The sequence below is a fragment of the Actinia tenebrosa genome, unplaced genomic scaffold (assembly GCF_029948245.1).
Source record: "Actinia tenebrosa isolate PJP-AT-01 unplaced genomic scaffold, QUT_ActTen_1.0 PGA_scaffold4__44_contigs__length_22323623, whole genome shotgun sequence".
NCBI lineage: Eukaryota > Metazoa > Cnidaria > Anthozoa > Actiniaria > Actiniidae > Actinia > Actinia tenebrosa.
Genome location: NW_028292581.1, coordinates 10,886,803 through 10,910,877, shown reverse-complemented (window position 1 = coordinate 10,910,877; position 24,075 = coordinate 10,886,803). Strand labels below are relative to the sequence as shown.

Sequence of the window (24,075 nt, the reverse complement as noted above, 5' to 3'; positions counted from 1 at the left end):
CACGGTAAGTGGAAATGGGTCTTTAAATTCAATATACGGCATTTTGATTGGTTAATCAGTGCTAACACAGGAAGATCAAGAAAACGTACATGGCGGCCAGAAATAGTCTTGGCCGTGTTTATGTGCCGGGAAGGCCTTTACCTGATATTATTCGACATGCAATTGTTCATCTCAGCAATAGCGGATTGCCCAATCAAGCAATTTCGCGACAACTGAACATTTCTAATTGGGGAGTCCAGAAAATACTCCAACATTATCGACGACATGGAACTGTGTCTCCATTCGCTCAAGGCGAGAACATTCCCTACAAAATTACTGATGATATCTTCCAAGTAATTGAGGCATGGAAATTACAAAACCTAGTGTGTATGCTTATGAAATAAGAGAGCGACTTCTGCTCGAAGGTATCTGTAATTTAGATGATTTACCTTTTTCATCACGAGTCGAATAATGAACTGAATTTTCATTTGAATATTACAATATTGCATTATTCCGGTTCGTACGTATAAAAGGAATAATTGACTAATGATTTCATTAATCGAGTCTAGAGGTCAACGCTTGAGCTTGTTTGACTGTAATATTATGCGAGAAACGTGAATGCATGACATCACGTGAGGATTATTTTTAATTTTGGGGTTTCCCCATTATGCGAGAAACGTGATTGCATGGCATGACGTGGGGAATTTTTTAATTTTTTTAATATCCTGCGAGACGCTGAGAGCTAAATGTCAGAAGGTTATGTTCGATTTGAAAACCATACTGAAGACTAACTTACTTTTTAAATATTTTATTTTCGATATTCTTTGAAAGACAGGGAGTTTTCTCGGACCTTGATCTGGTGTGATGTAGAATGATCGAATGTAGAGTATACAGAGTGCATGTTTATGGGTCAAAATACTCAAGTCCGGCCGTGGTTTTCTAGGAAAAACAAATGGAAACTTTTAGAAGAAAAAAGAAAAGCAACAAAAAGCAGGTTTTGTACAAGAGAAAATTCTAGTAAGAAGATACATGGAATCGATGGAAGAAATCGGAGTAAGCACTGATGCAGATGCCAAAAATAGCGCTGACGTTCATGACGTCATGTCAGTCGTCTGTCACGCTGTCGCTCATGATATATATATGAGCTGTTTCAATAGTTATAGCTCAATCGTACAGTTCGAATTCAGCGAAGTAATTCATACTAAATTTATTCGACCAAAGATTTTATTTCTTTTTATTCCATACTTTTTACTGACATCTAATGACAATGGTGGCTGCGCTTGATTCTCGTAAACTCTATTTTCCCAAGTCCATCAGTTCTAGCTTAAAATGTGAGCTGTGTAAGAATCTTTTAAGAAAACCCAAGCAATCTACCTGTGGACACAGGTTCTGCCAGAACTGCTATGAACGACGGGTAAAGTAAGTATATGCAAAGTTCGTCTATAGTAATATTCAAGGCGACTCAGATCTAGACCGGGTCACTAAACACGACTAGTTTGAATTAAGTTTACACTTGAAAATATTGAAATCTCATCTAATTTAAAATTGATCGAACACGGTTAAAAGATGGTTTCAAAATCTGCAAGACATATCTTTAAGAAGCTCTCGTTCTAGTTAGTAACGAGTTAAACAAACTTTTGGTTTCAAAACTTCTATTTTAGTCTGGCAGTTGGAAATCGTCACTGTTTCGTAATCTGTTTGCGTCAATATTCTGTCAGTCAATGAGAAGTTTCCAGACCAATAAGCATTATTTTTTTGAATTTAGGGATTATTTGCCCTTAAAACGGGCTAAATTCAAAAAATAACCACACAGAGCGAAAGAAGTGTTATTTTTCAATGTTCGGGTAAAATTTCGAGGCTTTATTTCACGTTTCAATGACTTTATTAACATTTTTGAAGAATCCCCATACATTTCCTTATAACCGGACACCACAGAAACCAAGCTTGGGCTACCTGTGGAAGTACCACTATAAAATATAACGTATTTTTTAAATAAAGAAAAGATCGAGGGCCGGTAAACAACTGAGAGTCTCCGCAAGTCGCAGACAATTTTAAAGATTTGTCTGTACTATTCATAATACTCGAAATAAAGCGCGAAATTAAATGACATATAATCCACTAAAATGCTAGTGCCAACGGATCACGGTTACATCAGAATGTCTCAAGGGATGTAGATTTATGATAAATTGACGACTCTCATTGCATTCATCCTTACAAACGTGATCAAGCGCCAGGGAAAGATTGTAACGGCCCTCCCAACCAACCCGATGGGTTGAAATTCGTGGGAGATGTCATCTAATGGTTTCACCATTAATCCAATGGCGCTCGATCAATGTTCTCATACCTTCAATAAACAATGAGTGTGAATGAGAGTATTATGAAGTAGGATTATTCCATGTTTGCTCACAAAAAGTGTGTATTTTCCATTTTTTAGGGATTCATCAGGAGCTGTAAATTGTCCAGTCGATGGGAATGAACTAACATCTGAAAATCTATTCCCCGATCGATGTTGTGAGAGAGATATTCAGAACCTAGATTGTTACTGCTATAACAATGAAAAAGGCTGCGGATGGCTTGGTCAACTACGCGATTTAGAGGTTTGTAATTCGCTTCTTTTTTGCTCGGTGGTTTTAATTCTCGCTCGATCCAAATATCCAAAGTTCCCCAAAACCCCAGTTTTTCCCCGAACCCACAAGAACGCCTGCGACTTCCAGGTGATCTTACCTTTAGATAGAATGACAAGAAGGATATTAGTACCGGAAGTCGCTGAGCCGGCATGAGGGAATAATTTTAAATAGAGATCATTCTTCCCGCGAAATTCAATGCAAAAATATTTACTTTGTAATAGCAAGGGGACTCGCTGTCTGGAAATGTCTTATTTTCCTGCTATAGGGACTGAGAGGGCAGTGCGTAGCGACTGAGTATTATATTAGTCATCGAGTAATTCTCCCATTAATGCTGTTCTGCATGGCCTGACTGTGAAATGACTTTTCTCTTCAAAACAATCATAAGGCATAAACTTGTCAGTGCGTTAGTGGATTGTATAGTATTTGTACAGTGGGTAGATAGATTACTGGTGTCTGATGCATACGCCTCAGTTGCCTTAGACGTAATCTTTAATTTCCAATTTCAGATCATATTGATTGATTGATTGATTGATTGATTGATTGATTGATTGATTGATTGATTGAATGTACGTCATTAACAATAATAACTGCCTTGCGTCAATAATGATTTCACTTTCGATCCCTTTCCCCTCCCCTTCCCTCTCGTTAATGATATTAGTACTGATTCAAGTACATATTTGTTTTTATATTACAGAAGCATGAGGAGAAGTGCGAATATTCACTCGAGGAATGTTCCAATCCTGGCTGTAATGAAAAAATAGAAAGAAGACATCTGGATGATCACGTGAAAAAGACGTGCGACTTTAGACTGATCACGTGCGAGAACTGTGGTGCAAACGTGATTCATAGCAATGAAAAGGTACTATTTTCAAGTATTTGTTTCTATTTTTTTAGTACTCCAAAGGAGGTGACTAGTCACACCACCTGGCCCCACCTTGACATACCCCTTGCTCCCAGATCAGAGTTCTGGAGTCCATTATAATGTTGTTATTTTTATTCTTTCTTAACAGCTGCACAATGAAAAATGTCCAAAGGTTGAGGTCCAGTGTACCAGTGGATGTGGAGCAATGATAGCACGAGGAGAACTTGAGGAACACGTGACAAAACAATGTGTCAATGCACCGGTCGCCTGCGCATTTGAACAAGGTGGCTGTCATTTTAAAGTGAGTATAAAATGCCTCTCCTTCAGGAGACATCCATGAAAATAAGAAAGAAAGCATGCACATTATTGAAAATAAAGATTAGTGTGATAGATATAGAGTTTGACAATAGACCACAATGGATATTTTTTATGAGAAAGAAATTATGTTCAATGTAAAAATCATGAAACTGATACAGACTAGTGCCAAAGAGAGTTCGACAAAAGGCAAAGGCTTTGTGATTCTACTTCAAAAAAAAAAAAAAAAAAAAAAAAAAAGAAAAAACCAAAAAAAGGTTTTCAGTCACGCGGGATTTTTTCCTTCCGCTATAGTAGCAAAGAAACGGTAGCAAAAGTATAAGGGGGGAGGGGGAGAAGAAATTTATCGATAAAAAAGCTCTTCTTCTTCTCAAAATACTAAAATATTCGATTCCCCAACGACATTAATACAGCTGATAATTGTATCATCACTCTATAATCCCATATAAGCAACTATTTTATTATTTTCAAATTCTCTTTCCAATTAAAGATTAATTTGGATGTTTCCATTCGCATTCTTTTGAGGGAAAACTATGAATCAGTCTAGTATAGTTTGGGGTGATATGATTAATCTGCAATAGGACTACATGTCTGTCCAATTTGGAAACAATTGAATTCAAAAAATTCCTCTTACTGACTGCCAAATTAGACTCGGCCTATCGGCCTCTTTCAATTTTGTCAGTCCTCGGCATTTTTTTCATCCAATTATTTCCAATTTGGACAGCATGTAGTCCCATTACCTATACTTATTGCCGGCCAGAAAATGAAACTTAAAGTAATTGAGAGAAATTTAATTTTTGATGACATTACACTATATAGTTACAAATATCATCAATCGGTTCATCATCAGTTCATGTTCTCCATCTAAATTACTCTTTCGTTTGGTTACTAACCTTTATTTTGTTTGTTATTCCTAAAGGGATCGCGAGGAGATGTCGAAGAGCACGAGTCTACAGCAATAATACAACACATTCAAATACTAGGCGACCAGCACAAGGAATCTTCTGAAAATATGCAGCAATTGAATGATAAAATCAAGAAAATAGAGTCTAAGAAAGAATATCTTGAATCACAAATGATAGAAAGCAGAGAAGTCTTAGCATATACCAAACAAGACCTGCAGACCCAGGGGACAAAGATGGGGATCCTAGAAAAGAATATCACAAAACAAAAAGAAGAACTGGTAAAATTAAAAGAAATCCTAGATAATATTCAACATGAAAGAGGCTCGGATACCGTAATAGAGTCTCAAATTGGGGAGATTATCTCGCTCTTAGAGAGTCAAGGAAAACGAATATCAGATCTTGAAGGACAATTGATTCAAGATCGAGCCACGAACTCGATAAGCAGCGACAGACGGCTCGAGAGGAATGAGCATATTTGCGCTCTGAGTGAAGCTAGGATCAATCAACATGACATTAGACTACAAATGCTTGAAGCAACATCATATGATGGGACATACATATGGAAAATAGATGAATGGCCCACGAGAGTAAGAGAAGCAAGGATAGGAAAAACTACCTCGATATACAGCCCTCCTTTCTATGTAGGGCGCTATGGGTACAAAGTATGTGGACGTCTCTACCCCTGTGGGGATGGCATTGGCAAAGACACTCACATTTCCTTGTTTTTCGTTGTGATGAAGGGGGAATTTGACGCTCTTTTACAATGGCCGTTTAGCCAGAAAGTTACTTTTAGACTTATTGATCCAAACCACTTGCAGGATGTAACGGATTCATTTCGTCCTGATCCGAAAAGTTCGAGTTTTCAAAGGCCCAAGAGCGCAATGAACATCGCTTCAGGAACGCCACAGTTTGTGAGCCAAAAAGATCTGATTAGTAGAGGATATGTTGTTGAAGACACGTTGTATATCAAGATAACTGTAGACAGAACTGGCTTAAGAGAACTATGAGTTCAATCTTAGAAATCTTAGTCATAAAAATATAGATTTAATTTTTAGATTTGAATATATATATATAATTATTGTTATGGCTCTTATGATAACTGATCATGAATATATTTATTATATTACATTTATATCTATATTTATTGTTTCAATTCAAAAATAACTTATTTTGGTACGTCTCCGTGTATCAAGAACTTTGGAACGAACATTCAATAACATTAATGACATTAATAACATAGATCTTGATATTCCGACTATAGAAAGTTCAATTTTATAATTAATGAGAAACAGTTGCTAGAGAGTGCAGGAAGGACGTCCCGTTGGAGCTCCTACAAAGGAGCCATATTTCTTCAATTAAAACATAATGAATCTAAACTAAACTATCCAAGCCGTAATACTTTATTTTGGAGAAGCTGGAAAGATGATAAATAACCAAGATGACCTTATTTCTGCGAACGACAGCCAAACTGAGCGTAAGCGAGGAAGACCTAGAAAACCTGTCAATGAGAAGTCAACGATCACGCAAGTGGAACCGAGAAAACGAGGTCGACCTAAAGGATCCAAAAATAAAAACCCAAAGGAAAAGCAAGCTGCATCAAATAGACTAAATTCTTCAGCAGTTGATATCTCAATTTTACAAGAAAATTCTATAGAATACGAGAACGAAATTAAATATGTATCTAGTCAACCGAATCCATCAACGAATTTGAATATTACAAACATTAATCTTCTCCCAAGAGATAACGCTGAATGGATCGATAAGATCGATAAGAATACATGTACATCTATTTCAATTAGTGATTGTTCTTCTGAAAGCGTGAGTAAGCCTGGTAATCTTCCATTATATACAAACGTTAACAAACCAACTACAATCTGCTGGGGTAAAAATTTAGAAGGCGTGGAAATTAATATTCCTACCATGGCCATACTAGAAGCTTACAACGAAATAACAACTTGGAGGAGAAATGTCTTTTTAGTTCCTTATGGGAGAACTGGTAGAGATTTTATCGATCAAATAACTTTACACATAGATGATTGGAATGCGTGCTCTGACAAACAGCATATTGCCTTAAAAGCTGCCTTTGTTCTGTTGGCTGTGGGTCTCCAAAAGCCAAATAAAAAGTCTAAAGCTAAAGAAAACCAGCGCATTCTGGCGAAACGTCTCGCACTCTGGAAGGTCGGTGAGCTCAATCAATTAATTCGCGAGGGGAGGATAATTCAAAGTCGCATGAAGAAACACAAGACCACATGTCCACCTGATCGATCAAAAGTCTTTGCAAAACTTGTGATGGAAGGACAAATTAACTCAGCATTGCGCTTCTTTCCTTCTTAAATGAATCAACAAACGGAGGCATATTACCACTTACAGATGACGTCATGACTCAACTCAAGGAGAAGCATCCTGAACCACAGCCAGCGAAATTGGGATCATTGCTATTCGGCCCAATTGATGATGAGATACCCGAGTCAATTTATAGTGAGATAGACGGTGATATGATCAGACAAGCAGCCCTGAGAACTAAAGGCTCGGGTGGCCCTTCAGGTATTGACGCTAATGGCTTCAGAAGAATTCTTGCCTGTAAGTCATTCAAGCAATCCTCCTCAAAGCTTTGTGAAGCACTAGCCACAATGACAAAGATCCTCTGTACAACATATGTAGATCCCACCACCATAGAGGCATTAGTTGCAAGTCGTTTGATACCGCTTGACAAAGGTGAAGGCAGCGTAAGACCCATTGGAGTTGGAGAGGTAATCAGAAGAATCATTGGAAAGTGCGTAATGAATGTGTCAAAGGATGACGTCATCGAGACCAGTGGCTCTCTCCAATTGTGTGCAGGCCAGAGATCAGGGAATGAAGCTGCAGTTCACGCAATGAATACTATCTTTGCTGCAGATAACACAGATGCCGTACTTCTTATTGATGCATCAAATGCTTTCAACTCACTAAACAGAGCTGCTGCTTTGCACAACATCAGAATCCTTTGCCCTATTATTGCAGTTTATGCCATCAACTCGTACAGACAGTCAGCAAGATTATTCATCACAGGCGGGAAAGAACTCGTATCAGCTGAGGGAACAACACAAGGTGACCCACTGGCTATGGGTATGTACGCGTTGAGTATGCAGCCTCTTATTACAACATTGCAGGCTTTTTCTGACGCCAAGCAATGCTGGTTCGCTGATGACGCTAGTGGTGTAGGAAAAGCAGCGGATCTTAAAAAATGGTGGGACACTCTTAACCAGTACGGACCAGATCTTGGGTACTTCCCCAACGCAAAGAAGTGCTGGGTTATAGTAAAGCCACCAAAAGAAGAAATCGTCAGAGAAACTTTTAAGGATACACCCATTAATGTAACAGTGGAGGGGCACAAACATCTTGGTGCAGTTCTTGGTTCCAGATCGTTTCTAAACGAGTACGTCACGGAAAAGATTGACAACTGGGTGAACGAGATCACCAAACTAGCAGAATTTGCTCTATCACAGCCACAGGCCTGTTACGCTGCCTACACGTTTGGCTTAAAACATCGCTGGACGTACTTTCTTCGCACACTTCCAGATATCTCAGACCTACTGAAACCTTTAGAAGCTGCCATCTCCGACGTGTTTATACCCGCCATGACACAAAAAGATTGTGATGAAGATGATCGCAAGATTTTATCGCTGCCGACACGATATGGAGGTATCGGTATTACTAACCCGTGTATTGACGCAAAGTATGAATTCTCATCGTCAGTCAAAGTAAGTGCCCCACTTGTGGAGAAGATTATCTCCCAGTCTCACGAGTTGCCAGATGAAATTGAAGTGAAAACAGCAAAGCAGAAATGTCACACTGAGAAAGAAAAAGCATCCAAAGATGCGTTTGAAAACCTGAAGGAAAGTCTACCAAAGATTACAGCCAGATCCTTGGACTTAGCCGCAGAGAAAGGAGCATCAACCTGGTTAACTGTAATTCCTCTTAAGGAAATGGGATTCGACTTGAACAAGAGAGAATTTAGAGACGCTTTACGTCTCCGTTATAATTGGTCTTTCAGAGACATTCCATCAAAGTGTGTATGTGGTGAAGATTTCTCGGTCGATCACGCAATGATATGTAAACGTGGTGGATTCGTAATTCAACGTCACAACGAATTACGCAATCTGGAGGCTGAGCTTCTTAGCACAGTATGCAACGACGTAGAGATTGAGCCCTTGTTACAATCAATCTCAGATGAGAAACTAAGCAAAGGAGCAAACAAAGCTGCAGACGCAAGACTTGACATCCATGCACGAGGTTTCTGAGAGAAGCAACGTTCTGCCTTTTTTGACGTAAGGGTTTGTCACCCAAATGCAGATACGTACAAAGATCTAGATCTACCCAAAATCTACAAGCTACATGAAAATGACAAGAAGCTGAAATACACCGAAAGAGTAAACGAAATCGAACATGGAACATTTACTCCCCTTGTCTTTTGTACAACAGGAGGTATGAGTAAAGAATGCAAAACATATCACAGCAGGCTTGCTGAACTGATAGCCCGAAAGAAAGGTGAAGAGTACCACAAAACAATGGCATGGATTAGGGCCAAGACTTGTTTCTCTCTGTTAAGATCTGCACTTGTATGTCTACGAGGCTCAAGGACTATAAAAAGAACTTATAATGATATAAACAACATAGACTTAGACATTCAGGTTGCTGAAAGCGCCATTTTATAAATTTAGATTTTTAGCTTATTAACGTAGATTTTTAGATAAAGATACATAGTTATATATTTAATATATATTTCAATTTTCCTTATTAGTCAGTTTTTCATCTTATAATTCCTTCTTCTTTGTAAGTATTATATATTAACATATTCATATTTAAATAATGGACAAATTCTATTCGTTTTCTACAATCTTGAAAAAATGTATAAATATTTAAAAATTATTAATTATTGATTAGAGATTATTGTTATTATTAATTATTGATTAAAGACTATATATTTTAAAAAATTATTATCATTATTATTATTTTATAATTAATTAATGTTTTATAGACGATTTATACTATATATCATTTATTAAAACTTTGCCTAATTTTACTTTTTTTTTAATTTATCACAGTTATATTTATATTACAGATTTTAAAATAATGTTTTCATAGTTTTTTATACAGATGATTCATACTGCTATTGTACAATGTCAATAGGACGTTTGCACGATGGCGTCATTGACCTCTACTATCAGACTCCCTTGCACGCTTTCTTTTATTCAGTTAATTAGCACCAATTGTCTTACTATTCTCATGAGGGAATACAAATTTAAATAAGAAAGAAAATTCGCGAAGCATCGATTATCTTGGTAAAAGTCAAATGACGCCATCATGCAAACGTCCTATTGATAATTTCGCTCTTAGATATATATTTGTATTTGTAATAATGGTTATTTATATTATATTAAAGATTTTATCTTAAAAATAAATCAATATTAATATACACTGAAAATAAATTATTTTGATATGTATATTGACTAATTTATATTATATAAATAAAATGTCCTTGATGCAAGATTATAATTTTTTCTTTAATTTTATTTCTTTGATATACGTTTGGAGATCCCTAATCAATAAAGGTTTCCAATTGATCTTCCTAATTATTTTTTACATGAATTTTCCCGGCACTTTGATCTTTTCGATTTTTCCAATTAAAGACCCATTGCCACTTACCGTGATGCTCCGCGGTCACAGATGAATTTCGTGGTCCATGAAATTCAAAGATTCATATATTGAATAATAACTTCATATTAAATCCTTTTCCGACATAGCACTAAGGCACAATAATTATTCTTTTACGTTCTTTTAAGATTTTATTCAAAAGGTTAGAATTGTTTTTTCAGTGGTGACACGATTCAAAATGTAAACAAATTGTGATGCATCACGGTAAGTGGCAATGGGTCTTTAATTAATAACTCGAAAATCTCAATTAATGAAAAAATAACAAATTCAATGACCTTTATAAAGCAGGGGTTAAAGACGTTTTAAAATCCCTGGACCACTAATTAATCATTAGTACCAATATAATATAATCAAAATCAAAAAAGGAAAACCAACCGAACTTGTAACGCGAGCTTTATATAATTCTTATTTTATCAATTCTTCGTTTGCAATAGACGTCATAGCCACCAAGTTGGAAGAATTTGACAAAAGATTTTTCAATGAATTCTTTTGTTATATCTTCCAACATGGCGGGTATCCCTTTTGTTATTGTGCTCTCTTGGGATTGATTGCAAACCAAGAATATGGGACGTGTATTTGAGCCAGCCAGTGCCGCTCGGAACGGCCACGATTGGATTAAAAAACAATAGAATGGTCATCCAAACAATAGCACTAAACCTAACCTTACAAAAGTGGTACTGTACTTAGGAGCAATGAAAATCCAGCTTTCGAGCGGTACTAGATTACTTCAACAAACCAAGAATTTTTTTTCTTTTTTGCATAATGGCGTCATTGACCTCGCCTACCAGACTAGAAAATTCGCGAAGAGTCAAATGACGCCATCATGCAAACCTCCTATTAATCAAGATTTTGTGAAATCTCGAAACTAGCCTAACTATACCGGGTTGGAGACGGCGTTGCACCGTGGGACTGTTTTAGGCTACGCTTTAATGCATATCAGTGACGTCATTTTCATTTGCTCATAGGTGATAGGAAACCTTAATTGTCGTGTTAATATTATTATAGTACACTCAACAAAATTACTCGACTCTGATTGGTCGAGAGGAGTACAATTATAGCGTTCATTGTACTCCGTAGGAGTACCGAATTAAGTCGCTATGGAAACACGGCCAAAACAATGTCAAAACAATTATTTTCTATCATTTTGTACTTAAAAAGCATATAAATAAGATTTTAAAGCCGTAAGAACTAGTCTTTTTTATGCATTTCAGTTGCGCGATGGATTGAAAATCGGCCGCCAAACAGGCAAAGATGAACGGCGTCGCTTCGCATTTTTTACTGAAATTTTGTTAAGTGAACTAAAAACAAAAAATCGCACGATCTTCTCGTACAATTTGGAATTAATAGACACTCGTAATGTTTTGAAAGTTCTTTAATTGCACTCGCCTAAAGTCTCGTGCAATTACAAGAACTTTCAAAACATTACTCGTGTCTATTAATTTCCAAATTGTACTTGAGATCGTGCGATTTCCTATACAAATTTCTTGCGTTTCTTGATTATATCAGCATAAGATGTCAACTGATTGATGAAGCGTCCCCTAAATAGCCCCACAAGACAACGCGTGTCTACAGCCTCCGGGACGGGATAATTTACATTTTAAAGCGATTTGCATGGAATACAGATTGTTCGTAAGACCGCGAAATTGAAGGTCTTGAACATTTCATAAGTTAAATATGTTTTTATTTCTTAGGCCCTTTGCAGCTAAGCAATCACGTGCTGATTAATTCACTGAGAGCAAATGAATGAACATTTTGATTCCCATGGGTGAAATTTACTGGACTGCAAACAAACTTTCTACAACCTGTTTCGAGAGATCGTAATAAAACTGCATTTCGTAACACACTGGATACACATGTTTTCATTCAGTTCTTTACAAGTAGCTAAAAAGAATCACCAATTCAATATAAAAACAAAAATTTTGCAGTCCAGTACAGACACGTGATCGTTAACTGCAAAGGACCTATATTGATTTGACATCGAATGCTGAACGAACCGTCGTATGGACTTACGGCTTCGCTGGAGATTTCGGCCCCAACACCGCTATACCGGGAGAAATTACAAACTGATCAGGAAGCAGCGAAAAAGGTGCCGTGAAAAACTCTTTCTAAATGGCCGGCAGTTTAGTTTTTTCAGGGATTTTCCTCTGCTAGATTTTAATTTGACGAATTTGGGTAAACAGGAATAGGTTACTCAAAAATAGAAAAGTTTTACTATTCTATATACTATTATTTTAAAAATTAAAAAAGAAAAACAGAAAAAAGGAGCAAAATTGTGAGTAGGTATAATGTTTAGGTCACCCATCCAAGTGCTAACACTCCTCAGACGAGCTTGACTTAGTATCTTGAACGAGAACGATTTATCCACTGGACCACGGTTGCAGGTAAATCAGCATAAGCCGCGAAAACAGTGCACCGAATAGACTACACCGTTTTAACATTATAATCAACCGATTCCCTGCGTGGCAGAGATGCAAGGGATTAGCCGACATGGTCTGGGGCCGGCTGGTCTCTCCCCTGATGCTTTGGCTAGAACATTTTCTTGCGTAATTCGTGAACCCAAGGGCAGAAGGATTTCATCTCCGTCAGGTCCGAAGTCCATATGCCGCCTAAGCTCTGCGGATGTCTCGGGGGTATGGCACAGTGGAAGCGAATATTTTGAATTTATTTTGGCTCGAATTCCATGTTATCCACATAAGATTTTTCTTGTTTTTTAATCCATTTTTTAGTAGATTTAAATCTTCAACAAGAATAAGCCTGCAATCTCATTTAGCGAAAAAGTTTTATTCCTAGTCGATTGCTTATGAGCTTATTGCTTATTGCTTATCATATCACTTTGAAAGCTCAATTGAATACAGTGACGAGTATTTGACACGACATCTTATAGTCTTTTTGTTATGTTTGTTTTTATTTCAAAGTTCTAGTACTTTAAGATATTTCAAAGTCCGAGCAGTAGGACTTTGAAATAATCCAAAGTACTAGAACTTTGAAATGAGTACGGTCGTATTTGATGGGGGTTTCAAACTACTGCACGTGATACAAATAAGAAACCCTGGTTGGTCGATGAGCTCATGAATAACTAATGAGTGTAAGATACAAGGCTAACGTGTACTGATCAACTTGCTTAGAAGTCCCCTAGATTTTTGATTTTCCCGGTTCTAAAAACAGATTTTCACTGATGCAACGAAGTAGGTTTTTGGGTTACTGCGGTTTTCGATATTCTGCGAACTCAGGCATTTCGACGGTAGTGGCCACCAGTCAATTACATAAAAGGGCTCTCGTTTTCTCATAGAAATAATAAAATAAGAGAAAATATCAAATGCCCTTGGCGGGGGAATTAAAACCCACGTCTTCGGTATTCCAGTCCGATGTGTAGTGGTTAACACATCGGACTGGAATACCGAAGACATGGGTTCGATTCCCGCCAAGGGCATTTGATATTGTTCTCTATCTCGTTTTCTCACTGGACTCTAAAGATGACTTTCTCTCAGGTTGTCGAGACGTAAGTCACCACCAACAACAGTCTTTTTCAAGACTACACTCACCCGAACGATCACACTTCACAATAAACTTCAACACCTGGGTTCAAACCATTTACTCTTATTTATCAGAAAGTCATGCAATTTTTAATTTTTGCTCATCATTCACTAACTAATTCAATGACTGCCCGCATCATTAAACTTGAATAGATCAACTCTACCATACAGTTATTTCATGGCTAATTTTATAATTGAGATGGAGCCGGCAAGTCGAGAGCGGAATTTTCTTCATAGATAATGGCTGTCAAGTGAAACAAAACATTTTGAATAGCCATCTTATTCAATAAGTGCTCAATGCTTTTGAAGTGTCAATTTTTGCTTTAGACTGTTATTCAATGAAAGACGCAATACCCTTGTGCCAATTTTAAGTATTAACACAACAACACAACAATTAAGCCACAATTATTCGAACCAAAGAAGCTTTAATGCTATCATTTTGTATATTCAATAAAATACTTTTAAAATAAACTTACTCTTAGCAAGCTGCTTACATCCATATTGGTAAGACAATATTACATTACCTATTATCTTATATAGGACTATGAAAACTATTAGAAGAATTACAACTTATTTTTAATACTATTAGTATAAAATCGTAGAAATTTCAAAAATGCTTGCTCTAAAAATCAGGTCTTGATCATCATAATATTATGAATTTTTGCAAACGAAATATTTTCTAATTTATGATAATTTGCTACCCATTCCAAAGCATTCAATATTTATCCCTTTTTTTCTGGTTTCTCTTTTGTCTTTCTCTTTATCTTTGAAGGATCTGGATATTGTGGATTTTCAATCACACCTTTTCCAAATTTGAACTCCAAAAACTCTCTTACATGATTAGGTGCTGAAGCCTTGACCCCAATAAAATCGATCTTTGTCAGGGGCTTCAAAAATCTGGAAGGAAATTCTGTGTCTTGTCTGTGGGTTTTGAACCAAGTATCTTTTGTCATTACTCCATTTCTTTCATAAAAAGGGAATATATCAACATGCATATGATTAAACTGACTGAATTGGACTCTAAAGAATTCCCCTTCAGGTGATTTCTCCCAAACAAATCCCAAGTTATCCACAAACTTTGAACCTATGTGGCTGAGCTCTTCAGCCTTGACTAGAAATTCTAGCTTGCTTATTTCATTTTTGTACATTCCAATGTCGACATCATAATCCCATGGTATAATATCCTTATGTCTGGCCGCACCAAGTAGTGACCCCCCTTCTAACCAATAGCTTACTTTGGACTTTTCAAAGATTTTAAATACATATTTTGCTGTTTCTTTGAGATTCTTCAAGCAACAAGGAGGAGTCCAGCGATTATTATATAGGAAATCTGGCATATCATCTACAATAGTACCAAAGCAACGTTTAGTATTTTTATTACACCCATACCACTCTTCTTCTCCAGAGGAATGCTCCACCTTTTTGACTCCAAACCTTTTGAACATATGTTGTAATTTTTTCTTGGAGTCACTCTCATGCTTCCATTTATTGTGAGGATTTGTAAAGAGTTCTGAGCCATGTGAAAATGAAGATTTGTACAAAAGTTTAGTGTGAACATAGTGAATGGATGCTTGAATGAAGAGACTTTCGGGGAATGGCCTCATGTAAGGAACACTGAGGCTGTGAAGGAAGGCTGATTTTAAGATCACGACTGGACTAGGAGAAATAGAGTCACATATCATGAAATCTCCAGACAAATTCTTTGACAATGAATACTGCAAAGTCCATCTTTTCAAATCCACTTTTAAATTATAACACTGTAGGGGTTCCCTGCTATCCAAAGGTACTGCTACTATTTTGCTGTTACTGGTTGAAGTCTCTTTTAAAGCACCTAACATTGAGAGTGGTAGTTTGGCTGAATCGAATCGAGTTCCATCTGGCATTACAAGCACATAAGGTGTCGTTATGTAATTTTCAGGTCTGCCTGAAGATTGCTTTTGATCGGGAGGAATCTCTTCAACAACCAACTGCACATTATCCCACGGTAAGTCCAGGGGTGGATATGGACGGCGATTTGACAATACAAATATATTGATTTTAGGAAATACGTCTAATACTGATTGAACACTCCTTGGTATATCGTTCTCGTAATCTTCAAACTCCATAATGACAACGGTAACCTCATTTTGAAAGGTCTTGACATCATGAAAATAGTCGGAGGAGCTTTTACTGTGAGATTCTGGAGCGTGGCTCAGTTTGGGCCTCGTGTGTGGATTTAGAGCTTCATCCGTTGATTGAACGTGTGATATATAAAACAACACAGCACAGTTACAAAGAATAGCACAAACTAGAAGCGCCTGGAATCTGGTAATTGGCATTTAGCTTCAAATATGCGTAAATCCTTTTGACAAAACGACTTTGATTATAAGTTCATCTTCCACAACAATCTCTTATTCAGTGAAATCCATGTCATTGCCACTCCGATTAACTCTATAATCACTACCAAACTCCAGATATTGCTTATCAATTGTCCTTCTTCGGTTCAATAATCCTGTGACAGTTATACAAAAGATAAGAATTATTCTCTCATCCTCCTCACCACACGCTAATGTTTTCTTCGGGCGTTGACGCTTTCCGCCAGGCGTCGTTTATATTGACAGTGAGAGACTAAAACTAGAGCCTAGTCTCTAGCGTTAAAGTTTCACTGGTGTGAGCCTGAGAAATAAAGTGCTCGACCAATCAGAACCCAAAGCGCGGATTTGAAATTTTGAAAGTGATTACTATCCTCGAAAAGAACGTTTGATCGTTTATTTGATGGTGCACATTTTCTTAGCGCTTTTAACAGCTCTACAGGAAATATAAGGTTTTTTATTGTCGTATTTTTACGGTCATCAAGTTTATAGCAATCGCACAAGGAAATTGTTATTTAGTCTTATATTTTTGAAGAAATAAGGGAGAAAAAAATGGCAGATGTACATTTATCCTTCGATGTGGATCACCTCGAACAGATGAAGCGACCACAACTGCAAACGTTGTGCAAGAAGCTTGGAATCAAAGCCAACAGTAAGGTACTCGAGAATTAAAACAGCTGATGGCTAAATAGTTTTCAAAGCTTCTCGTTTTTAATGACTTTATTTATGCCCGTGCAGATATTAACGAACTCCTTTGAATGGAAAGCTTATTCTGTGTGTTTTTTTTACGCTCTGTTCACAGACAAGCCAGCTCATTAGTGATTTAAAGGAGTACAAAGAGACATATCTCGCTCAACAAAACGAAAAGATGTGAGTTTATTATCGAAATGTCTTTGCTGATATTTTTGACATACAAGAACAGTTATTTCATTGTTCTTTCGGGGTTTCAACTCAGTTTTTTCGTTTACTTTGAAGAAAAACTCCTGTTGCAAAGCCAAAAGGAAATGTGCAGAGTCCAACAGCAAGCGATGGAGCAGAGACACAGGAAGATAGTTTTAAAAAGGAGATGATGCAACATTTGGAGAATAAAGTCAAGGAAACTTGTAAGTTTTCTTAATTAAGAGTGACCATGAGTAGAGTTTTTGCATCCCCAATAAATAACATATTATTTCCAACTATATTTTGTCAATATTTAATAATATATTCCTATAAACCCATGTGTCTGTGCTTTGCTTTTCAGTAAAAGAAAGCAAAATTCCTCGTTTGAACACGAGAGCTGTTACTTTCACTGTAACTCCAAGTAAGTTTGATAGCATCTACTATACTCCTTGTAAACATTTTTTATCATGGGTTGTGAAATACGTCTTTTATGGAGGGGAGGGGGCAGGAAGACCCATGAAAGTTGAAGCAAGCCAGTCAATGTATCCCTGCCCTCCAGGAAATGTCAAGCAAATGTCAAATTTTCACTGATAGCAATTAATGATTTCACTGATTTTTTTTTTGTTTCAGAAAATTCTAGATCCAAGGAGCATGTGGCATTTAGAAAGTATGTAAATTACATTTTTCCACCAATTTTAATTTTTATGTGCATTCTTGGTCTTCTTAATAAATAAATTACTAAACTGATTTGTCCTCAATTTAACTCATTCTTTGGTGTTATTTTTCTCTTTTTCAGAATGGATTCTATTGATGTATACTTAGAGAAAAAAAGAAAAAGAACCGAGTCATTTTATCAAAATGCAAAAAAAGCAAAGGTTGGTTTGCTGATAGGAGCAGGATTTTGATATACATTGTATACTTAGGAACTACTTCATCTCTTTCTTTTGCCAAAGTTATAAAGACCAGGTGTAATGTATGTATATGTGATGCTGATTATATATGACATGTACTTTTTCAGACAACAGCAACCACTGCTAGAAGTATCGTTGCTGAAATGAAAGCCTCACACAATACTCCTGCAAGAAAGGTATGTAACAATTAAACTAGAAAAATAATGATCTCAAATTTTTCATATTATCATACCTAATTTGTTAGAAAACTTTTAGATTTACATAACATCTGCCTTGTCTGCTGCAAGCTGATTGAGTTAACCTATGTTAATGTAAGTATTTTTGTTTTACTCACAGACTCCTGAAAACAAGAAGGCTAAAACTCATGATAAATCTGTTACTATAGCAGCTAAACCTTTCGTATTTGGCCACCTTAAATCTCCAAAGGTATCAGGAGGTTTTAGCTTTGGCAGTCAGAAACTCAAAACTCCTGTGTCAAGAATGTCATTTTCTGTTGCCACAAAAGCAAAGGAAAACAAAACACCTCATGATTCAAGGAAATCAATTGCAGTTACACCATTCAGGTACCGTATGCTGTGAAAATCCCAGCTTGATATTATATCTCTGTCTGTACTTTTGAATTTCATATTCATCTCATTGAAAAATTATTCATTTCCTGACAAAACTTTCTGATCATCAGGTTTGGTGCAGATGCAACAGTCAACAGCACTACAAAATGCTCTCCTACCTCTGCTAAAAAGAAATTTGACTTGCAAGCCAGCTTATCCAAGCCTTTGCGCTATAAACCTCACAAAGGAAAGCTGTCAGAATTCAAATTCTCCACAGTTGAGTCAAAGATCCCAGTAAGAACCAACAAGGCTTCAGATTGCAATGAGAAAAAAGTTGATATCAAAAACGTAAAAGTAACTTCAAGGTAAGCACTTCAAAACTTAGTTGAGATTACTAGCCCCTAAAATGTCACTTAACACTCCACCCTAAGTGGCATGCACGCACCAGGGCATGTGATGAATTGTACAATTTACTATGACATAGGCCTTTTCTGAGATAACAAGCATTGTTTGTACCAAGTTTAGACCATAAATAATGCATCCTATTTATCAAACTCAAAAAAAAAACCTTTGCCCAAAACATGCAAGCCATATATATATATGGCAAACGTGATGACTTTTATGCAATATTGTAAAGTATAATAAAAGGTGATAAAATCAGTTTATATAGCAGGGATGACAAATTGTACTATTGAAGAAAAGAAACAAGAAACAGAGTATAAAAAAGAAAAAGAAAAACCCAAGTGTATATTATATGGTGGGATTGGATTTTTGAAAGGGCGCATTAAATTTTATGACCACTAACTAGATAGAAGAGATTTAACTTGTTATAGCACTTGTACCAATAACTTGGCAAGCACTAGTGACAGTAACTAATGAAAGAGAAATATAGTCCAGTGAAATATTAGTGCTACCATAATTCTAACATTAACTTTGAATGTTCATTAATTTATGTGTTCATGCATTCTCTTTGTTAGGGCTGAAAGAAGACAAAAAGAAATCAATAAGAGAACAAACAGGAGAAAGAATGCAATGTTTCAAAGAAGAGGACTAGTTAATTAATACCTCTTTCAGGAGTTCTTCCATTCTTTTTACTCATACACACTCTGACTTATAAATAAAAATTTTTATTTAATGTAAATATTATATTGGTAGCTATATAATATGTTTCATATTCAGTTCTACTACTTTTTGACCAGCATTTTATTTTTTATTCAAGCTGGCCAACAGGTTTTACAAAAACCTATAAATAGGATTGTGTGTTTAAAATCATTTAATCATCATATTATAAAGAAAAAAACAAAAGTCAATAGTTACATGTTTGTTTTAGGTTTCTGTAGTATTAATATCAATGTTTGCTGCTTCATATTTGGTTAAAAATCATACGTTTAAAATTTTGCCATATCTTCCCATATAATGGAAATAAGATCACTGTATAGTAAGACCAAATAGGGAGACTGAACATGTAGTCTCCTTCACAGCCTTCATTAGTTTCGGTCCCAGATCCTCATGGGCAAATTAAGGTCAATGTCAGGGTTTCCAGAAAATTGAAGCCAAATTCAAAGTGGTCAACCCTGTGGAAAGAAATTTAGGGTTCAAGTGAGCAACCATTTGTGGGGTACATTGGAGAGGATCTGGGATCAAAACTAATGACGGCTGCGAAGGAGACTATACTGAACATGTAAATTTATGTAATTCATTAGTATGTGTTTATACCAAAATTATAATAGCAGGTTTTGTCAGTCTTATATCAAATAAACATATATTTTTTAAAACTGCAAAGAAATATCATTTTGCTGTCAGATGTATGTCAGATCTTTGTTGTAGACAAGCTAGCAAGAGGTACAGGGAAAAGGTATGGGTCTTACTCAAGTGGCAGCTATGTTTGATTTATTTTGTGCTGCCATGTGAGTGATCAAGGTCCATAGTCTGCGAGCAACTCCATTTGACAAATGTTTATCTAATAATTTAATAATAACCCAGAATTCTCTATAAAACAGTTTAATTTTTTTGTTCATTAAATTGAAATTTTGTGGTAAGCACATAACATCGTGCAGAATTTTTTTCCAAAAAAAATAGATTTCTGTTCATGACAAAATTTTATCCCAGATGACATATTTGACAGGCTGCATCTGTCAGTCATCAGGAACGTTACTGTACAGATAACCCTGAATGGGTTCCAACGTTATTGTACCTTATGAATAGAGATCAATTTAAACCATGCACTGACACATTGGTACTTCAATACCCTCATCCTGTAGAACTCCATTCTCTGATGCAGGCATATGCTGTTTATAGTTTATTCATGACATACTTGACAGATGTCATTGCAAATTGTTTAATCGTTATAAATATTATATATAAGATGGTGCCCAAAGTCAATTTGTTCAAGATCTCAACATACAGTAGTATGTATCAGAATGGTGTTGTAGTATTAACTGACTTTTCATTAAAAGAGTAAGCCCCAAAAGACTTAGTCCCCGCAGCCGCTTCCAGTGTCGTCACTCAACACTCTCCCATGAGTACAAGACACTATAAGCCTCCTGTACAGCCTAGCCACTGTAAGGCACTTCTGATTCCAAATGCGAACTGGAAGTGCCTCAGCGGCTGCACAGAGGTTAGAAAAGACAAATTTGATCTGTTCTCCACACAAAAAGAATTAGACTGAAGGATAAGAGACAGCACCTTAGTTAATTGCATTCCTATAGAAAAAAGGTTACAGCAATATTTAATATCTAAAAGAACATCGATCCGTCACGGCTAAGCTGAGGTCCTTCTAGCTTTTTGATAACCTTTATTTTTCATCATGCTCTTATTTCTTGGAGTAAAAAAGCATATCAACATGTTCTATTATTTAATACTTCAAATTCTTATAGAAAGAAAATAATTTTAATTAAAATTAGCTTAATATGAACTATTTTTCCAATATAAGCAATTAGAATTATCTCTCATTATGAGGTGGGTGAATAGGGATCTACAGATTGGCAGATTTCACAAATAATTTAGTTGGATTATGGATTCAAAATAAAATTTTAACTGATCAATAAATTATTGGTGGATTCTGCAAAATATTAATTCAGGGTTTATCTATTTCTTGGTTCAGATTTCTTTCTTCTTTCTTTTTTTTTTTTTTTCTTTTTTTTTTCTTTTGCTCGTTATTCATCCACTCCAGGAATGGTTTATGTTTGATTTTCAGATTTATGTGTTAGCATTTTTTTGTGGATTGATTGATTCAGGTATTAATTTTAATGGATGGTGAATTGGCATATCCCTAAATTCACACTAAATTATCTACTGTAATATATGCTGAAAGATATTGAGAACTTTTAAACTAATTTGGTGTTGTGTTTATAATATTGTATCAGGTATTGTTAATTTATTGATGGCAAGAGAAACATTTGTAAAGGGCATCCTTTCAACAATACAACGCCCACAGTCACATTATCCTTACACCCAGCTAGCAGAGCACTTTCCACCAAGCGCTCACTCAAAGCCTTTGCCAGTGCAACACTTTTCTCTTCTCTTCGAATAAAGGAAATTGTTCTTCCACTACTAGGAGTATCTTTTAATGATTTTCCAATATCTTCTGATGGTTCAAAGTTTTCTAAGTTGTCTGTGTGTTTATTCTGGTCTGTGGGCTCAGAAGTGGGAGGATTTTCTTTCATTTTTTCACTCCCTGGAGTATTTCCACTAGAGCGACTTGCTTTGTTTGATCTGGATTTTTGCATCCTTCGCACTACAGCTTTCACATCAAGTTCAGGTATTATATCATCAAGAAGAAGCAAAACTTCTTGTTCATCAAAAACTTCCCAGATGCCATTTGAAGCAAAAATGAGGAACTGGTCAGACTCGTCAAGTGGGACGCATTTGACATCTGGGTGGTGAATGACAACCGACTTTAAAGATGGGTCACCATGGTTACCCAAGCCTCTTGTACTCGACAACAGTCCATTCACTAAGATAGATTTTTCACTAGTTGACACTTGTCCATTTTTAGTTATCCTTTTTCTTTCCTTCTTGTTTAATGGGGTATGGTCACGTGACAGCTGGACAACGGAGCCATCACCTTTGCATAAAATGGCGCGAACGGTTCCTGCATTTGCAACATATAGGTTATTTCCTCTTAAGAGACAAGTAAGCGCAGAGCAACCACTCCAACGATTTCTTGAATTTTCATTTACACCAAAAAGTAGAAATTTATCCATTTCGTCGTAGGTTTCCTTAAAAGCTGTTACTATTTGGTTCTCGACTTCTTTGTGTGACGAATCTGATCGATAAACTGGTTCAATTTTGTCAGAAAGGATTTCGTGGAAGTAGCGCGCGCACTTCTCGGCTGCAATGGCTCCGTTATAACCATCATAAACAGCAAAAAATCCACTTTGTGGATCGTTGCAGAAATAATCTTGGTAACTATAGCGATCTTCCATTTTGGACCGCCATCTTTCATTCCTCTCTTCACAAACACCAAAAGCCAAGGCGCAGCTCAATCGCGTGCTGTAGCCACAGATATTGGGTTTATAATTTTCCACTTCTGGGGAAATTGTCTTTGTTCCCTCTATCGTAGCTTTCAAAAGTTCATAGGCAATGTTCAGTCTGCTGAGTTTCTTTATCGAAACTGGGTTTTCCGAGGTTGCAGTCTCATTCAACCGCTTTATGAGAGCTCTTCGGCGTTTCAAAAGTTGTTTAACACCGAATGGTAGAGTTTCCATCGTGTACTTAAATAAACTCAAAGCGAAATGGAACTCCCTGTGGCTTGGAAGCTCTCTAACTTTAACCTCTTCCTCACATTTCAAACACAAAATCTTGATCATGTCTTTATCTTGCACAGTATTCAGTGACTTTTGCGATTCTTTCACGTCAATCGGTGGTAGATGAAGCTTTGTTAATATCGCGTTCGAAGACAAAGGCCTCGAATCAGAAGTTGGAAGTTGTCGAATCGGAGAGTTTGCAGCATCTTTATCCAAACTTGATCTTTTTATGTCTTCAAGGGCAGAAGCCATATCGTAGCAGGCTATTACAGCAGTTGTTTAATCCCACCATAAGCCCTTCCAATCAATAAAATTTGGATTTTATCACTTCTTCTATCGCACCAACCATTCAGTAATGATATATTGACACCATGACAACAAAGATTCCAGATACTGAATTGTTTCCATGCCAACGTTCGAAGATAGAACAATCAAAGATTTCAATCCGAATTTCAATCCGTCATGTCAATAAAAATTTTGATTTAAAATTTAAAATTTTGATTTAAAAATCGAACGATTTTGGTGTCATCGAGATACAGTATTTGCGATATCAACATCTCAGTTCGGGAAATTTTTCTTACGGTCGTACTGAGCTCACCCAAGAGAAAATTCATATTCTCAGTCCTCCCCTATGCGGTAATACTGAGTGGGGAGGGGGTAAGTTGGTAACTCTTCGCGCCTTTAGGCTCAGGTCAGCAGAGTTCCCCATCAGTCTTCCATGGC

The 24,075-nt window shown here is 36.5% G+C and overlaps 4 protein-coding genes and 1 pseudogene across 5 annotated transcripts; 3 read left to right on the top strand and 2 right to left on the bottom strand.

The window, feature by feature from the left end:
• The first annotated feature begins 534 nt into the window (after nt 1-534).
• LOC116306758 (TNF receptor-associated factor 3) lies at nt 535-6,069 on the top strand. 2 transcript variants are annotated; one of them, XM_031716853.2, is made up of 5 exons: nt 535-1,398; nt 2,414-2,576; nt 3,304-3,465; nt 3,617-3,769; nt 4,703-6,069. In XM_031716853.2, exons 1-5 carry the CDS (start codon nt 1,241-1,243, stop codon nt 5,693-5,695), a joined length of 1,629 nt encoding a protein of 542 aa, XP_031572713.2. In that variant the 5' UTR covers nt 535-1,240; the 3' UTR covers nt 5,696-6,069. The 2 variants fall into 2 exon arrangements, with proteins under 2 accessions (XP_031572713.2, XP_031572712.2); XM_031716852.2 differs by having other exon boundaries at nt 539-1,398; nt 3,301-3,465.
• A 34-nt stretch (nt 6,070-6,103) lies between these two features.
• LOC148907066 (uncharacterized) lies at nt 6,104-10,215 on the top strand (annotated as a pseudogene).
• Nucleotides 10,216-14,377: 4,162 nt separating this feature from the next.
• On the bottom strand, nt 14,378-16,479 carry LOC116306763 (ribitol 5-phosphate transferase FKRP). Its single transcript, XM_031716857.1, has one exon. The coding sequence runs from the start codon at nt 16,231-16,233 to the stop codon at nt 14,638-14,640; it is 1,596 nt and encodes a 531-aa protein (XP_031572717.1). The 5' UTR covers nt 16,234-16,479; the 3' UTR covers nt 14,378-14,637.
• A 183-nt stretch (nt 16,480-16,662) lies between these two features.
• Nucleotides 16,663-20,390, top strand: LOC116306761 (nucleolar and spindle-associated protein 1). The gene is made up of 10 exons (XM_031716856.2): nt 16,663-16,923; nt 17,069-17,136; nt 17,242-17,369; nt 17,507-17,566; nt 17,776-17,812; nt 17,942-18,020; nt 18,164-18,232; nt 18,393-18,619; nt 18,736-18,969; nt 19,582-20,390. Exons 1-10 carry the CDS (start codon nt 16,819-16,821, stop codon nt 19,664-19,666), a joined length of 1,092 nt encoding a protein of 363 aa, XP_031572716.2. The 5' UTR covers nt 16,663-16,818; the 3' UTR covers nt 19,667-20,390.
• Nucleotides 20,391-20,457: 67 nt separating this feature from the next.
• On the bottom strand, nt 20,458-23,698 carry LOC116306760 (protein phosphatase 2C-like domain-containing protein 1). The gene has a single exon (XM_031716855.2). It carries the CDS (start codon nt 23,602-23,604, stop codon nt 21,976-21,978), a length of 1,629 nt encoding a protein of 542 aa, XP_031572715.2. The 5' UTR covers nt 23,605-23,698; the 3' UTR covers nt 20,458-21,975.
• Between the last annotated feature and the right edge of the window lie 377 nt (nt 23,699-24,075).

Coding starts and splice junctions, on each gene's coding strand:
- LOC116306760 (XM_031716855.2), bottom strand. CDS start 23,604: ATGGCTTCTGCCCTTGAAGACATAAAAAGATCAAGTTTGGATAAAGAT.
- LOC116306761 (XM_031716856.2), top strand. CDS start 16,819: ATGGCAGATGTACATTTATCCTTCGATGTGGATCACCTCGAACAGATG. Junction 17,567..17,775: donor TACTTTCACTGTAACTCCAA/GTAAGTTTGATA, acceptor TTTTTGTTTCAG/AAAATTCTAGATCCAAGGAG. Junction 18,970..19,581: donor AACGTAAAAGTAACTTCAAG/GTAAGCACTTCA, acceptor TCTCTTTGTTAG/GGCTGAAAGAAGACAAAAAG.
- LOC116306758 (XM_031716852.2), top strand. CDS start 1,241: ATGACAATGGTGGCTGCGCTTGATTCTCGTAAACTCTATTTTCCCAAG. Junction 3,466..3,616: donor TGATTCATAGCAATGAAAAG/GTACTATTTTCA, acceptor CTTTCTTAACAG/CTGCACAATGAAAAATGTCC. Junction 3,770..4,702: donor AAGGTGGCTGTCATTTTAAA/GTGAGTATAAAA, acceptor TTATTCCTAAAG/GGATCGCGAGGAGATGTCGA.
- LOC116306763 (XM_031716857.1), bottom strand. CDS start 16,233: ATGCCAATTACCAGATTCCAGGCGCTTCTAGTTTGTGCTATTCTTTGT.